This window comes from Malurus melanocephalus, unplaced genomic scaffold, assembly GCF_030028575.1.
Source record: "Malurus melanocephalus ecotype Western Australia unplaced genomic scaffold, MMel_1.1 scaffold_68, whole genome shotgun sequence".
In the NCBI taxonomy this organism is placed as follows: domain Eukaryota; kingdom Metazoa; phylum Chordata; class Aves; order Passeriformes; family Maluridae; genus Malurus; species Malurus melanocephalus.
In genome coordinates, this window is record NW_026623300.1 from 2,551,828 (window position 1) to 2,569,627 (window position 17,800).

General features: G+C 39.1%; 1 protein-coding gene across 1 annotated transcript in view; it reads right to left on the reverse strand.

Annotated features, from left to right (window-relative positions):
• Positions 1-245: 245 nt before the first annotated feature.
• Positions 246-17,800, reverse strand: part of TSPAN5 (tetraspanin 5) — a 79,319-nt gene continuing 61,764 nt past the window's right edge. The window contains exons 3-8 of the mRNA XM_057366588.1: positions 8,988-9,134; positions 7,264-7,434; positions 5,278-5,403; positions 2,210-2,257; positions 1,960-2,076; positions 246-1,412 (exon numbers count right to left, since the gene is read on the reverse strand). Coding sequence (XP_057222571.1) covers positions 1,347-1,412; positions 1,960-2,076; positions 2,210-2,257; positions 5,278-5,403; positions 7,264-7,434; positions 8,988-9,134 — 675 coding nt within the window. The 3' untranslated portion in view covers positions 246-1,346. The remainder of the gene's footprint in view (positions 1,413-1,959; positions 2,077-2,209; positions 2,258-5,277; positions 5,404-7,263; positions 7,435-8,987; positions 9,135-17,800) is intronic.

Below are 17,800 nucleotides of genomic sequence, written 5' to 3' on the forward strand. Positions count from 1 at the left end.
TCCAATTCAAAAGGGTCTGTCTTAGCTGATCCTAATAAATGCTTCTATTTTAAGACTTTTATTCTGTTGCTTCAAGAAAGCTCTTTGTTGCCTTTAGAGCAAGAAAGGGAGCCACATCTCTACAGCATGGATTCGTTCACCGGAGGTAAGCATTAACTCTGGCAAAAACTGTTCTCTCCAACTTCTACAAGAATGGGATATGATCTTTCCATAATCACATGCATTTATCAATAAATAAGTTTGGATTAGACTGTATTAAAACATATGCATATATTTAAAGCACTGGAGTGTCACAGATTCTTATTCCACAGCTCATGCAAGTAAAAAGAATTAAAGAAAACAARAAGAAAAACAGAAAGAYCAAAGCCTCAACCAGGAACAGACCGACCAAAGAAACAAGCTTCCCTTGATTATCTCAAAGGATTAATATTAGTGAGATTCCCTAAACACATTAGGTTACACTAAATTTTGGAGAAACAAAAGATTTTACCATATCAAACACATGTTTTGATTTAATATATAATTCATTCTTTGAATATTATTCYTCACTTGGACCCAACATCCACACTGCTTTCATACATTTAACAGTTATATCCCATCCTTGCCTTAAAAGACTCATATCCAAAAGTATGGCAGCAACCCTTGTAAGTCAAATATAAAACTCCTTTCCCTTCATACAAGGGTGGAGAAGGAAGAAAGATCTTGACAAAATTAGGCAATTCTCCCTGTTGCTGATTCCAAGCCCACAGTACTACAGGGAGATGGTTGGAAGCTTGCATAAAAAAAATTTCCCTTGTTTTAAAAACRATTTCTTTGACTGTATAATAGATGCATAGAAAGTTGCTTCCTGCTTCATGGGTCTAGGCCTGTAGCTATGTTTAGCTGTGAAAACAAGAAGATTGTTCCTTTACAGAGTGGTGAGGAGATAGACCATCTCAGGAATATTTGGCAGCCATCAAAGAGCTCATGACATGAAGAATAAACAGCATATCCACAGACTACAACGATGCAACTCTGTCTCACTGAATACACCAATTTTAAAAAGTGTCCACTTATTACTCAAAATCAAGAATACAGTAGAGATTCACGGCTCAATAGCTTTCAAAGTGGTGGTTTAAAAGAAAAAAAAAATGGTCAGTGAGCAGCAGATTTTCAATAGCCCACTCCTCTCTCCCACCCCAGAGAAACACAYGTTCACTGCAATATCAGGAACTTAAGACTTGAGACTACTTGGGAGAGAAGGCTTCCCTGTCACCCATGTCCATACAGCTTGGTGTCGGAGTGACACACTGGAGGTTTCAGAGGGTTTCAGTTGTCCAGTGTCTTCTTGTGGTTTTTCAGCAGTTTTACCAGCTGGCTCTGACAGCCTCAATGTCACTAACCAAATTCTGGGCTAAGCATATCCCAAATATCTGGAAGAGATAACAGTTTATTCATTTGGAGCACTGAACAATTCTTCTCACACAGGCAAACTCCTTAGGTTATACTRAACTTAGATATGAAAGAAACAAGAGTGGCAGAAATTAAATTAACAGTAAGTATTGAAAGAAGTAAGAATATTGCAGAACTACTGTAACCCCAGTATTTTTATAGTGGCACTGGGTTCCAGTTAATGACCAGTTTTAGTCTTGTTTCAAAGCAACCCTAAAAGCTCTCTGCTGCTCATTTAAGCATCATTGGAAATAGTAGGTCTGTACAGGCTTAAAAATCTCAACCTAAGCTTTATATAAAAGAGTGTTAGTTTCAACCTGCTGAGAGTTGAAAAAAAATGCATCCCTGTAGATAAAAATTAAATATTCCTTAACACAAAGAAAGCCTTGTACATTTAGTTCCCCCCTCTAAAACCCACGAACAGGCAACTGACGCATTTCCAATTCTCATACACAGTTTCCCCCCCTCACATATTCCGTTTATCTAGGTTTCCTCTGTGCAGCTCAGTACAGGGAACATGATGGTTACCTGCAGTAATGCTATCCCAATGAATATACCAGCAACTATGGTAAGGTTGTCCTGCAACCATTTCTCAAACTGAGGGACACAGCCTTTAGTGTAGATAACAATCTGCTGATCAACTTCCTGCCAAGGTGAAAAGGAAMAAAAGATTATTACATTCAACTAAACCATCAGTAGAATAATCTCCTCTTGCAACAGGGATTCAGATCCTTAACATACTTCATTAAGAAGAACAAAAAGAAAAAAAAAGGCTTACTGGCTTTTGCCTTGCATCGTAACCACACTGAGTATTAATAACATCTTCCTAGAGGGGAGAGACAGAGAGAGAGAAGCAATCAGTAAAATTACTCCCAAACACCTTCTCCCAGCTCCCTGAAGTTGGTCCTGTAAGTAGGAAGACAATCACCCAAACTTTGGTTACCATATTGCTTTAATTAAAAAAACCTTCCTCTTTCACTCTAATAACCCTGCTATTAATTATTTGCAGCAACAAGAGCATACGGTCAAAAAAAAATTATCTCTCCAGTCAGCAAGCTGGGAAAACCAGCCCTCTACCCGGGTGAACTCCATGTTCCAGATCCAAGCATTTAGTAGTCGAAGTAAAGGGACTAGGGAACATCTAYATTAAGTGAAGGAACCTTCTGCTGAAAAGGTTTTGTCTATACTAAAAAATATGCCAAGAGTACTGTTATCATTTTCAGGGTTCAGTCTGTGCAGAATGAAGAGGTGACAAGGGGCAGTTCTGGTGCAGAAGCTCCAAGTTCTTTCTGAGAATGTCACTAGAAATATGTACACTATCTAGCTCCTTTCCAAAAACCTGAAAGAAAAAAAGAACAGATGGGATAATGTGTTCTTACTGCCTGTTCTTTCTTATAAGAGTTTGATAGCAATGGGACAGGAGGTTTTTTCCCTACTGCCCTTCCTTCAGTACTCCCAAAGCACAGGTAATAAAATAGGCACTGGCAAACTTTCCCTAGTGAACAAGTGCTACCCCTTTGCAGCTAAAGCGATATTTTTACTTTGTATACAKCATAGTACATCATAGTAATAAAATGAAGCAAGAACTTTTGGCATCAGCCACAATGGCAGCAAAATAGYAAGTTACTGGCTTATCATATAAGGACAGTGAACAGAAGAAGGACTACTCAAGAAACTGAGAAAATCAGCCAATCTTAGCTAGGTGTACCCAACACCACAATTTAATCAAATTGTGGGAAGTGAGAAAGGCAGGCAGTGAAGAAATGGATTTTAAAAAGCAGCCATATGGAAAAAWGTATTTCCTAGCATCACAAAAAGTTCCTCTGTTTCCTCACTTTGCAGGAAGTACAACAGGTCACATTCTGTCAGCTGCCCAAACTGAATTCCCTTAACGAACCTTCAGAATTTGAGCAACTTGTATCTCTTAATGTGATGAACGATTCTATTCCAGGATCTAAGTGCCACAGACTTCAAGGATGTAAAAGCACCTAAGATTCTGGGAGAGGGATTTTMAGTTTTCTTTCTCATACTGAATGCCTATTCACCTCATCATTAATGTCTTCTGCCTTTAGCCTTGAATTTGTTAAGCAAAAGAAGGTATGAAAAATATAATGGAAATAAGAAAGTTTTCTAGTCTTGCCTGTACAGGAATTTGGAACACTACAGCCTCCCTAACTACATCAAAGTGAACTATAGTAGTCAAAATTTGTTTTAAGAGACTTATTTTAGCCTACCTTAAACTTACCACTTCCTGATTCAAGATAAACTAAAAACAGTATGGCATCGACATAACTGTTGGTATCAGTCCAACACTGAAACCTAATTGTAAAAGGGACAAATTTGCWTTCCTACAGAATAAACCTGTGTTTCTCTCTGCAACTGAACCAATCACAAGGCTTGGTTACAATTATTTTAATTGYACGCATGACTTTTCACATTTTCAGTCTTTAAAGGCTATTTAGGTTGTCATTTCCTTCCAATGAACAAGAATGAGGTTTAACTTTGAATTTCTGGTTGCTGCATCACACCTTAACAAACTGCACAGCTGTTTACACAACAGAGAGGGAGAAAGAGAGAACTTTAGGATGGATTATGTATTTATAGGATTACCTTGTACTGCTGTCACTGGTTTGGTTTTATAACAACTAYATTTTTAAAACTGACCTCTCTGTGGGTGGGTGGGCAGACAGGCAAACAATAGAGGGAATCTTAAGTGTAATAAATGCTTGAGCCTAACTCCCATTTCGTTTTAGTACCACATTAAAACATTTTCAGCTATGTTTGTGAGAAAGATTCAAACTACTGTGAAGACACGTTCACTGCAGAGGAACCAGAACCAGCTCGTTCAAGTGGCACTGCCTTATCAGGAGAGGGGGAGAGAACAGCAACTGGATGCCAGGAGCAGCGACTGCATTGCATTATTTATTAGCAAGGCAGGAAGCACCTGAGATGCCTTTTGGCAACTTGCCTAACTTCAGTCTGCACTAGACTAAGTCATTCCAGGTGGAGAAAAAGCCACAGCTGAATTGCTAGATACAAGCACTCAAAGCCAGCTTCTTTCAAGCTATATGAAAGTCAAATGTATACAGTTCTAGGCACGTAACGGTTTCCATGCACGCACCCATCCCTGTTAGCTTTTTACTATCAGTGAACTGATTCCCTACACTTTACTCTTTTTGGTCATGTCCACACTAGCAATGCATGGCTCCAACATTTTCCACTTCATGACCCAGAACTATAAATATATTAAAAGACATGAAAATTCACCAAAAAGCTGCTCCCACAAACAACTGCTGACCTTTCAAGTCTAATTTCAGGTGACTGTAGGACAGGCAGGTAAAAAAAGACTATGTAAAGATATCCATACCCAACTAATGCAAACACGTCAGTTCCTCAGGGCACAGACTGTCATTCATTATCATACCAGGCACAAACTGGGTCAAATTGGCTGCAGCCTCAGGACACTGCATTAAATAATGAATAATACCTCCTTTAAAGTCTGATCTTAAGGGTTCCTGTTCTGATGAATTTCAATTGAAAGCTCACATCCTTCAACTCATTAAGAACTTCTCCTTTTTATACTTGCTAAAATTAATATGTATGTTCACTCAAGCCCATGTTTCTCTCTTTAATAAAAGCTACAAACAATGAAGATTCAAGTTAGCTTATGATTTTTGYTGACTGCAGAAAAGTTAGTGGTTAAGCTGAGCTATAAGAACAAAAAATACAGGTTGGTGAGAAGTTAACAATTATGCATGATTTCCAGACCAAAAAAAAAGTAAAATCTTGAAGAGTTATTTACGATTGGAACAGCAGAGCCATTCTACCCTCTTGACTGTCACTTACAGCAGGATCTTTAGTACAGCAAGAGAATGGCACACCGCAGCGCTCCCGACTTGCGTTGGAATCTGTGCAATTGAAGTAGATATTAAGGTTCCAGTCATCGGCTCCAAAAGCCCCACAGCACTGCCACTAGAACAAAAAAAGGAGAGCTTCTTAAATTTCAGAAGAAAGATCTCAGCATCAGTAACATGCACCATTGCTGCCAGTTTCCCTCTAGCTTCAAAACAAAATCGGAGACTCCCATTGCTACCATTGAAACTGGCTTTTTTTGTTTGGTTGGGGGTTTTGCCATTTTTAAAAAATACCATTCCAGACCTGTAAGTTGTTCCACAGTTATCATGTGATTAAAGTTACGTTCACACCCTGCTATGCTGCTCTCTGGAGAGAAACCCGTGGGTGAGCTGGTAAGCACACACAACACCACAGAGTTGCACAGGCCTACAAGCTCAGGCCCAAGGGACAGCAGAGACAAGAATACAATATTCTGTCCAGTCTAATGGGCCCTGGATATWAAAAAAAAACAAGCTCCAAGGGCTACACTACTCCTTTTGCCAGTTTGGGGGAACTTTGGCTGGCTGTACATCAGACACTAGGAACACACTATTCTCTGAGCATCACACATTGCACAATTAACACCTTTACTGAATCCTTCAGAGTAAATCTGTTGAAAGGCAGGCTTAGTCTCTGGCAAAACATGTTGRACACACAAGGAATCGGTGTGTTTTGCTGGACACACAAAGAATGGACTGGAAATCAGTGAAGCACTGATGGTTTACAGCATTTAAGTGGCTAGACCAATGAACACATCTACGTCAACTTAAAAAAAAAGTAAAACTTAAAGCCCCACCAAAAAAATCACATTTTTAGAAGCATTGGAATAGCAATTCTTTCTTTCTAGATGTAGCACAGTTCTCTTTGTAATACCTGAACATGTTGTCTTCATGCACTATCTCTACTGGTTGAAGAAGTAGCTTGCTCTCACAACTTGAGCTGCCCCTGGCTTATCTGCTGAGTGCTAATCCAGTTAGGAGAGAAAGCTTTATGTAGTGACTGAAAAATTGGACTGTAGCCTTTGGCTGCATATGAGTGAACCACTGCTTTCAGACTGTAGTGACCTCTGACCCGCTCTCAAAAGAATCAAAACAGTGCAAGAATCCATATCCTGTTACTTACCAATTTTTCCCCCAGGCACAGAGAAGCAAATCACGTATTAAAACTATTTTAATTGTAGAATGTACAAAAATTAATAAACATTAATTCAACCAACACTTAGCCATGTTAGTCACACAGTGCCAAATTCAAAGAGGACTTCATCAACATAGGCCAGAACTGAGTACTRGAGATGGAAGGTACTGGCAGACCTTGTGTGCAAGTCAGTGCAAGACTTCCTYACAGACAGTGATAAATGATGAAGTTTAAATGGCACAGGTGGGTCCACCCTTCCCTCTCAAGCGCAGATGTGGCATCACTTAGAGACCTCCTGCAAGAACTCTACAACTCAAGGACTTCATTAGGCTCATGCAACATCTAATTCAGAATAATTAACATTGTAGCTTGATCTGGACCAACAAAACATCTCTTCAACTCTGCAGTGTGGTGTAGCGCCTCCAATGTCACTAAAACCACACCAGGTTTCATCTTAGGACCAAATTAAACTTGGATTAGCAATAATTTCTTAAACAGATGTGACCRCTTCTACAACGAACTATTTTAACAAGGTGCATTTGTACACAAGCTCTAAGTCTTCAAGAAAAGTCACCCCAACTCTTCATCTTGTTTTGTTCAGTTATACATCAACAAAGCCACTTTTCACAGGTGCCATATGTTTGCAGAAATTCAGTAAAGACAAATATACATACATTCAAAAGTATTATAGGCTAGAATATTTCTGCTGCTCCTTGAAGAAACAAAGCAGATGGAAAATAAAAAATAGGAATAGGTATTTCACAAAAGTAAGCTTTACAAAAATAGAAACATAGTCCAACTTACATATTCCTGTGTGAAGTCTATGAGGTTTTGTAAGTCAATGTCATCTCGGTATGCTCTGATGTTGTTGTTTATAAAGAAATACAGCTGGTCCTTTATCCAGTCTTTGAAAACAAATGCTAGAACACCAGCAGTGAGCTCCAAGAAGAAAATAATTCCAAGAAATACAGAAAACTACGAAGAAAATAAAAATAGCTAAAATTATTTTCCAAAAACTTTTTCAAAGCTCATCATTACATCCAGTGATAAGGCTTTATCTKTTTCAGTGCAAGTTCAAACCATTTTGGCACATAGGAAATTTTAAATGAAAAACACATTATTTTTCCTAGAGCTGGAGTATAAAAATCTTAATTCTATTCTAACAAATAATAAAAATGCTAAGAAATGTCCAAACCTTGGACATTTCACTGGGATTTTTAAAGAGATCCAAGAGAATTCACTGTAAATTTCAAGASATAGTTAGTCAAGGCAACATGTAGGGCCCTTGAAAACCCGTCTTAAATTTCTACATCAGCACTTATGTTTTAGAAGGCACAACCAACCAACAGCTTTCTACATGACTTTTGCTTTAGATCCTCTTACTGGCAAAGCTTTGCCTAAGAAGACAAAGCAGAAATTGGTAACAGCAGAAATTAATTAATGACTAAGTGGGAGCRGAATGTCTATGAAATGACTCACATCCACATTAAAACTAAATGAGGCTGCTATGATTAATGCAAATGCAATGGATGCCAAAGGCATTACTAATGATCTGCCACTTTCTCCAAGCAATTCCATTGAGTCTACATTGTTTTAAACCACACAGGGGTCCTGGCATACTGGAAGTCCATCCCCTTTGCAACTGTGCCTTTGAGTTTCATTTTAATATGCTCTCTGTGTGTTCAGATGCATTTTTAATTTCTCCTGCAGCTGCTGTATGGGAAGCTATTTCTGATACAGCAGATGGGTTCATTTTAGGCAAGCTAAAAGCAAGGGGGAAAAAAAAAAGTGTTACAAGCTGCTTTATAAATGCCTCAAGAACTGTGACTCTCAATTGCCTCCTCCCATTATACACGTCTGTGGAAGCCAAATGTGTCATTTGGAGGCAGTTATTTCACTGGAAGCTTTTTCATGTATCTGTTAACATAGTTAATGGTTATAAAGACACAACTATCACCCAGTCACCTCTGGGAGTGGTGAAGGAAAGAATCTTTCTTACTATAAATCTTCAATTTATCTAAAAGAAGATGATACTGTTATCCTGATCTTCAAGAGGCACAGGAGGAAGGCTTTCACAATACAGGACCCCCCTCATAAGAGTCCTATCTCCTCTGTACCATGARGGGCCCTCGCACAGCAGAAGCCATGTGGGTCACAATCACTGGTGCATCTACATCCCTAACATTTCATAGGCAGTTGTTATGGACTCCAAGTTCAATCCACAGATTCTCACAAGAAATTTCTCTTTCTGTGACCAGGATGCAAAATGTTAGGCTATATTCATAAGAAAAGCAGTAGCTCCATGATTTTTAGCACCAATAGTTTCGAACCTTAGAAAAACACAGCCAGTAAGCACCAGAGACTGAAAAGCTGTAAAGTATTAAAAGCTAAATGCTTTCATGGTACTCTGACACTGGATAACATTTTCCTCTCCAAAACACATTTTAAAAGCTTCACATAGTTAAACAGAACAGAGAGCATGGCATGCTATGTAAATAATGAATGTCATAGTTGCAAAGGCTACTTACAAATTTGAGAAGAAAAGTGTTCTCTCGTAAAGCTCCAATGCATCCTGCAAATCCCAAAATGAACATAACTCCTCCTACCACTAGGAAGAGCCAAACAGGATCAAAGCCTCCCAGGTCAGTGATGGAGGAGATATTGGACAGCACTCCCTGAGAAAGAGACAATGCCAAGGGATAAAAAAGTATGTTCAGCTTTTCATTGTACAAATTCTGCCTGCATTCTTCTTCTTAAAGAGGAAGAAGACTATAGCAAAATAAATGTTCTGCAGTACAGCAAGAAAACACAATTAAGAAAATCTTTGTATCCCAAAAGAGATAAAAAATGCAGTTATGTGCAATACTTCTTAATCAACATGTGAATGACTAACAAAATGTTCTTGAAGAATCCTCTGTGAGAAATCCACAGGGTATTTTCTGCTTGTGTAGCTATAAGTAGTTTAAAAGAAACTCAAAAACTACTTAATCTTACTACACATGCTGAGATGCATTTCACATATTATATATATCATTTATGTAAACACACAATTACACTATGATAGAAAAAACATAGTTAAAAGCAATAAAACCACCTTGAATTTAGTGTTTATGGTCAGTATTTACAGCAATTGTCAGAAATTAGAAAGTGAGGTCCTAGGTTGCAGCATCTTGCGACAAATAATTTTTCAACACATTTTGACAAACTACACATCCAGCAACTTCAACTTCAGGCATCTACAGTGCCAAAACCTCATTCTAGAAATAAAGTATGACTACTGACTAATTAGTTAGCAGGAAAAAATTGAAAATAACGAAGTCTCTTAGTGGGACAAAAGACATTTTAAGAAACTATCTTGGGATGTGGTTTACCCTAACTTAATGCAGACCTATCATATGTTAAACTACATATGCTGTGTTTTAGATATAACTGTCAGCRCAATCTGCTTGTAATGCCATTTTTGCCTCAGAAGCAGAGCTTGGATTGCCACACCAGTAATCCTGAGGAGCTATTTTAATTTTTTGAACATACTTGAGCCAGAGTTCGGCTGATGTTGAACAGATGGGTCATATCACAAAGCAAGTACAAAGTTTATCCTATTCCAGTAAGTTTGCACAGGAACAATTACAGTTTCCTAAGGCTTTTTGGCAGAAAAAAAATGCTGAAGTGCCACTATTCCTTCATTCACCTCCCCTGTAGAGTGCTGTAGGTCAATGCAAAGCACACTGCTGTCTTTCCTCAAAGAAGCCTGAACCTAGGTTGAGTGTTTTGGACTACAGCTTCCTGTAACTTATGAATGAAGCTGTGGCCTGAGAAGCATCAATAGAGATCTCTACAACTACAGCACTTAATYTGCACAACTCCAAGGTTCATCCTTTTCCTTCTTCCTGTTCATATCCCACTTTGTTTCTTTGAAARAGTCCCAAAACAGCAACAATTTAGATGGAAGTTATCATAACCCCATTTCCAGAGGCTGACAGGAACATTGTTAATGATGACTGTTCACAACTGCAGCTTTAGACCTGTGATTATAAAATATATATTTTAAATATATATATGTATACACATACTCATTTTGGACCACTCAAAACAGATCAATGGTCATGTAACCAATGTCTCTAACACTTCATGTAGTCTACAACCACTTTCCTAGAGTTTTCCAAGCAAAACTTGAGCAAGTAGCAAATGAAGACAGTACTAAAARCAGACAGAGTAGATAAAATATACATGTGAATTTCACCAATGCACTCATCAAGGAGCCTTAGAAAAGGCCGAAACATGAAGAAAAATCTGACTACAACCCAATCCTAAAGTACGCACAATAATCCAACAGCATGAATGACATTCTCAAAGCATATTCTTCTCCCTCCRAATACAGGAGGCTGTTGCCTGAGAAGGATGGGATGAAAAAAAAATTTAAAAAAAAAATCACATTCATCACTTACCTCCTACATTACATATAGTACTAGCCTTGCTGTCATTCATTAAAAAAGCAAAATTAGATGCAAGGAACAATATAACACAAYTCAAAACCAGCACTGCTATCAAAGCAGAGCAGTTGATTCATCCCTTTTTCTGGTATCCCTCAGTGAAGAGATGATACACACCAAGATGAAATGAACACTTACCTGTCATTAACACATCAACTTGTGCAAAAGTTTTGTGCACTTTTGTTTCATCACATTTCTCCAAAGAAAAGAAACCCAAGCCAACTTGCTGGCTAAGAAGAACAAGCAATATAAACAGGATAACCCAACAACACACAAACCTTTGAAAAAATCAAGGCCTTGGCCCTACACRAGTAAAGAAGAACCAGTTCTCCCTCAAGGGGGAAAAACAACTACTAAAATGATTTCTTCACAAGTTTTAAAGTCCTTTCCTCTGCGTTTATATAGTTACCATAAGAGGGRAATAAATTCTGCCCTAAAGCAAGCACTACTACTCTTTTAACACTAGCTTATTTTGGAATTAATGGACTGCAGTGTAATAGAGTGAAAAAAGCCTCAGTCACTGGAGAAAAGGCCTTTGTATTACTTGTATTTACTTTGTTAAAAAATAAAAAAAAGATTAAGAGTTCTTTAAGTCTCTCTTCATAAGATACTTTGTCTTTCTTTAAAAACAAAACCAAATAAATCAACAAAAACTCAAAGCAAATTACTATGCTAAATCAGCTTCTTTACATATGAAAGTAGTGAAATTCTAATTAAACAAAATCTTAGTAAAATTCAGCTCACATTTGTCGAAAATACTATTAGATAAGATAGCCATGATACAACAATGGCCGTAAGAAACACACCACTTTGCATTTTGTCATACACTCACTAAATTTGATGGCTATAAAATTTATTGAGCCAGTTTTATACCATTTTTCCAACCCTGCCCTTCCACCCTTTACTTGATTTTCTAGAACTGCCAGGCTCTCAGCACCCTGTAATGCCACATGTTGGCCAGTCACTCCTCAGGCTAGCTATGATCCAACACATACTCAATAGCACAACACAGACTTTATCTGCCATTGTTTGCTGTCCTTCGAAAGCACTTTTATGTTGCTAGTCTACATATGGCAATTGTAAGCCTAGCTTGGATAAATCCCAAACACATCCTGACAAAGCAAAGCACATACTGCTTAATTCTCGTTTGTACTCTGCATGCTCTCTGCATATCAACCCTCAASTTATCAGTATTCTGGAGAGACATCTCAGGATACACAATCTTCAGAGAGGCTTTGTCAATAAAACAATAGCTAGCAGAGGGAATGAGAAACACAGACAATGCTCTGTGATTACAGCTCAAGATACACAGAGGTAATGTGATAGAAGRTAACTGCCTACTGCTTGGAATATAATTTGCCAGTCTTGTACTGTGGACACTTACAAGTAAACTCTCTGAAAATGCAGCAGTGCAATAACCTGAAGAAAAGCATATTTTGCTTCAAGCAACAAGGCAATGACTGGGGAATAATAYCTCACTTTCTATTGTTAAGAAGATCTGAATGTACAGCCCTCTAGGCACATACTCTCCCTATCCACGACAAGTTTCCATAATACCTACTACACCACAGTATCAAGTATTTTTTGGCTGCAATGCCTGCTCCAGGGAAAAGTTTGACAGAGATGTACAAACACCTGGTAGTGACCAATTCTGTCTTCATCCCCTCTTTAGCCAAAGCAGAAGAGAATATTTCCAGGGGTGCTTGAGCAGASGAGCAGCAATCTCATATTCTAACACTGCATCCTCCATGACACGCTCTGAATCCTCAGGCTGTGCAACCATGGAATATATGGCGACTGTCAACTTCCCTCTTGCATCAATGCAAGATCTAAACAAACCACCTGTAAATACTTTAAAGTCAGGCTTTCAACAAATGCAAGATATTTTCTGTCAGCAACACTACTGCAGTTGCCCACTACAACCATGTCGCAATGTGYTCTGATACTTTAACATTCAAAAGGAGGAACAATGTTTTCCTCTAGAGGCATTCTCATTTTGAGGTACCGTTATTTTTGAGGTACACGCACATCACTTTCTTGGTAGTTTAGGCATGTGCATAACCCGTATTTGGCAGGAAATGCTTTGTACGAAGMTACACACTTGAGTGATTTACTTCTCACTATGGTGTCGACCCAGRGCTCTGCTGTAGTCCCACAAGAGGAGCCAGCAGGAAACGTTCCCTGGCTGATGTCCAGCTCATCTGTTTGTTCTGTTCCTCCACCCTCCATCTCCTGTTGTACATTACAGTCCATGAGTTGCTATTTAATATTTTAATCCAACAAAAATCAAAATTTAGTTCGTGCAGTGAAACAACAAAAGCATCATGCATAAGTGAACTAAAATAAGTAACAGTGAAGTTTTGAAAAAAGTTCCTTTATTTGTGAAATRTACTTCAATCACTAGGATACAATGACGCATGGATGGAACAAGAAAGACTGACCCTATATCTCTCTACCCCACCGCAAATTCAGGAGAAGTCAAATGAAATAAGAGGACCTACTCTTTTCTTGAACACAAAGGATGCYTTCCACCCCACCAAGAAATGCGAGAAAACCAAGCCAGGCCCAACAAAAACTGCAGAACTGGAGTCTTCCCCTCATGATATGTGAGCACAGGTAGAAAAACAGCCTGAGAATTGCCTGACAGGTCCTCTGTTGTCCTAGCATGTTTTTCCCATGGCCAGAGTCCTCCATACTACAAGTAGGACCCCATGGATAATTCAAAGGAGAACAAGACAAAGGATGAATGCTAGTCTTGAACACAGGAGCTCATGAATGCCTCTCCTGATATTATAGCTGCACAATAGTTTGCCCATGAGCAAAGAATAAGGAAGCATCGGTCACATARAAAGCAATAAGGGTGCACACCTCATCCTTCTTCCATCTTGTACTCTTTAGGATCAGAACAGCTTCTGCTACTTTCCAGACAGACCCCTGACTCCAGCTCCTGCCTTTGGTGCACATCTACATTAATATTTCAGGTCAGATCCAGCAGTCCTTTTGAAGTGATCACACTCAAGCTGTGCTTCAGTKCACACCAGGGAACAGTCTCAGAGCACATGGACTGGATTACTTACAAATGAGGATGTGCCCCTGGAACAGAACTCATGCTCCAACCACTAGCAGGCATTCAGTCCATGAGATGACACTTGAACACAGCTGAAAAGAATTCAAACCTTCCATAACCTGCAGTGTACAAGCTGGATCTTCAGCATTTCCTCTCCTATTGGTGCCCACTGCCTGCATGTAGYATGCATAGCCCTTGCAGGCTGAGCCCAAAGCCAGTCACACATCTTGGCAGAGCAGTGACACAGTGATGTCACACCTACACAATCTRCTGCGTCCCTGGGCTCCTAATGGGACCAAAGAGAAGGGAGTCACAAATGCACTGACAAACTAGTGACATTTCCAGATCATCTGTTGCTGAACAGCTGCTGCTTCAACAGGCACAGCAGCAAACYGCAGGACGAGAGAGAATGGCTCCAACTGAAAACACTCGAGGCAGCAATTTTGAAAAGCTGACCCAATGGTCAAAATTCAAGGCATAATGAATCAGAGACAACTTGGGAGAATCATCAACCTAAGGAACAAAGAGGTGATACAGAGCGAGAGTATATGGAATTTGGCCCACAGGATTTAATGTAAAAGGACTCAATACAACAGTAGGATGGGAGAAATCAGCTATTTTTTATTTTACATTTCCTCCAAGATGAGGAAAAAAAACTTCTCTGCTGCAATGTTCAACTACCGGCAGGAGCAAAAAAAACGCAAAAACAAAACACCAAAACAAACCCACCACACCACACACCCAAAACATCTGAAGATCAGCAAAAAAATACATTAATACAAGATCTCATGAAATATTTATTTTTGCTAACAGAGGTTTAGCCTTTTCACAGTCTTGCCTGCAGGACTTAGTATCACTGGCAAATAGTAACATCTGGGGCGTGACAGTAAATAAAAGTATTTTCAAATGCATGATTTTAAAATGGAAGAATGTCTCTCTGCTTTGTTAGTTATAAAATCYATGCAGTTTCTCCATGCTGAGCATCTGAATGAACACAGGGAACAAACAATAGTTATTGAAACATGCCAAGTTAATTCTACTCCAGAAGTTTGTCTCTGCAAGCAAGAAACTAGGTGGGGATGTTTCCAAGTCTTATTTGCTTAATTTTTGTTGGTTTTACATTTCCCACAGCAAACAGTAATAGCAGCAGAACTTCATTTTTCAAGTGTCTAATGGAGGACAAGAACTGGTCTAGCTTTCTTGTGCTCAAAAAGCAGAGTTCAATAGGTGAACAACTGGCATAAATACATATAAGATAGAGATTTTTAGACTTTTCAGGATTAATGATTATAAAGTGTTGAAACACTAGTAAATTATTTAAGAGGCTGTTTGTTTACATTAGGCGTCTTTATGTACTGAAATTAAAATTCAGTGTAACAGTATCGTCTCCTCTCTTCTCCAGTTCTATAAAACCCACATACACTCCTTGTCTTGGAAACAAGATAGCCTTGTCTTGTATCCTGTCTTTAGGTATCCTTCAGCCTCTAAGAAACATAGGATATGTGCACAGTTTCCTTGCTGACAACTATTTTTAGAAGAAATGTGTGATAGACATGTGTACACAACAATTATGGAGTGACTAATGTATCACTCTCTCTTGATGTCTGCCACTCACTGGGACAGTAAGACAAGCGAGTATTTTTTCTTGAAAACAACTTTAGTTTTCACTTCAGGGCAAAGAGCGACAGATGCAATCTGACAAATTGTGATTGTTTCCATGTAGGGAGTTTATCTTGTCCAAGAACACAAAGCAGACCTAAATCACCTTATACAAATAGAAGTCTATCTTAAAACTTGAGATCCAGATTTAGAGGTCCTGCTGACTAAGAATACTATGCTGGCACCATACTGGTACTCCAAACTGCACACAACTTGACTTCTGAGTTGAAGCATCTTCTTATCAACCTGATTTAACAGGAAAAGCTGAGAAGCCAATGTCATGTACATTATCAGCTTCTTCCACTTCTCCCTCTTCATTTCAGTCAACTTTATACACAAGCTAAATTTAATCAACAAAATTTGCAAGAATTCTTCCCCACTTTAGTATCTCTTAATTTTGCTAYTTCCTACATAGAATTTGCCCCAAAACCACAGTGCTTTCCTCCTAAAAADTCCCTCTCCATTTACAGTCTTACAAGATCTCAAAAGATGTAACAGCAGTTCATGACTTAGGTTTCCTACTCTTGAATATAAATCTCCTGCAGGTAGCCAGGAAGCTTATTTTYCCAAGCATCTACACAGCCTTAAGACCACAATACCTAATATATACAACCAAGGAGGGAAACAGACACTTTGTACAAGTCTAGTTTATTTTTAAAGTGGCAACAAAATACATGACTTGAACTGGTTAAAARAACAATTAAATATTAACATTTTCCCCTGCTGCTGAGCAAAAGTGTTATAAGTTGCTAAGGCTTAGTACAGACTCTTTATATATTAACAATGTTCATGTCAYTGTTGCGGGGTGGAAATCAGCTGCCATGGATGAACTATTTAATAGTACAAGCCCAAGCCTAGCGTGCCTGAGAACACTGTGAGACTGTGAGCTATACAGTACATCCATGTATAGATTGCTTTATTCATCCCCAGAATTTATTGCCTCCACTCCACCCCCAGCTCTCTTTCAGGTTCATGGCTCAGAATGCTAATTGCCCAGCTTTTGTTTAGGGCTGGCTGACTGGCTGTCAAGCCAATTCTATTGCCTACTTGACAAATGAGCTCTTTTGCCTCCCTGCAAAGGCCATAAGGAAGGTCACAAGGCTGAATATTGTGCTTTTCTTCTTCACAAGGAAGTTTAAAGGGGAGAATTCACGCCAACTTAGCAAAAAAGAGAAACTAGGCACCAAGTCCACAAATCCATCCAGAACTGGTTTGAACCAGCAGCCAATGGGACTCCTGTGAAGTGTGGATCATTTCTTTACATCCTACAGCTTTAATGTGGCCTGGAACACTATCTTTTTACCTTGAAAAGATTCTGTGAAGCAACAGAAGTATATACAAGTTGATGGCCAGGCTATAAAACCACACAGCTGAATATAAAGCCACACAATTCAAAACAGAAGTTAATCAAAATCCTCCCCACCACCAAATCAATTTTACAGTAGGAGTCCTGAAGACCTACTCCTGAAAAAAAAATCCTTACAAATTATACAACAGCAGTGTCAAGTTCAATGATAAAGAGTTAGTTCACTGGTGCAGGAGCAAGTCTTCACAGAATGGCTGAGGTCATCTGGCCACTTAGCTCTGGCTGCCTAGGATCATATCTTGATTGCTTTGGAAAAATCTCCAAAGGCATAGACTTAAAATCACCTCTGGAGAAACTGTGSAAGTGTATGGTCACTCTCACATTATYATAAAAAAGGTGATCCCTTATGTTTAGGGGAAACACCACCTGTGTTTCATTTTGTGCTCATTGCTTTTGTCACTGAGCACCACTGAACACAGCCTGGCTCCACCCTCTTTGCACTCTTCCTTCAGGTATTTCCATATTTAAAGATTCCCCCTGGAATTCTTCTCTGGAYTGAACAGACATTGTGTTTCCTTGTAGGAGAGATGCTCCAGTCCCTTAATCTCTGCAGCCCTTTTCTAGATTCTCCAGTATGTCAGGATCCCTCTTGGACTGGGGAGCMCAGAACTGGCAGAACTGGCCCAGGTGTGGCCTCACGGTGCTGAATAGATGGGAAGAATTCTCTGTCTCAACTTGTTGGCAACACTCCTAGTACTGCCCAGAACACACTGGCCTTCATCACAAGGACACAGGGATGGCTCACAGGTTTGACTTAGT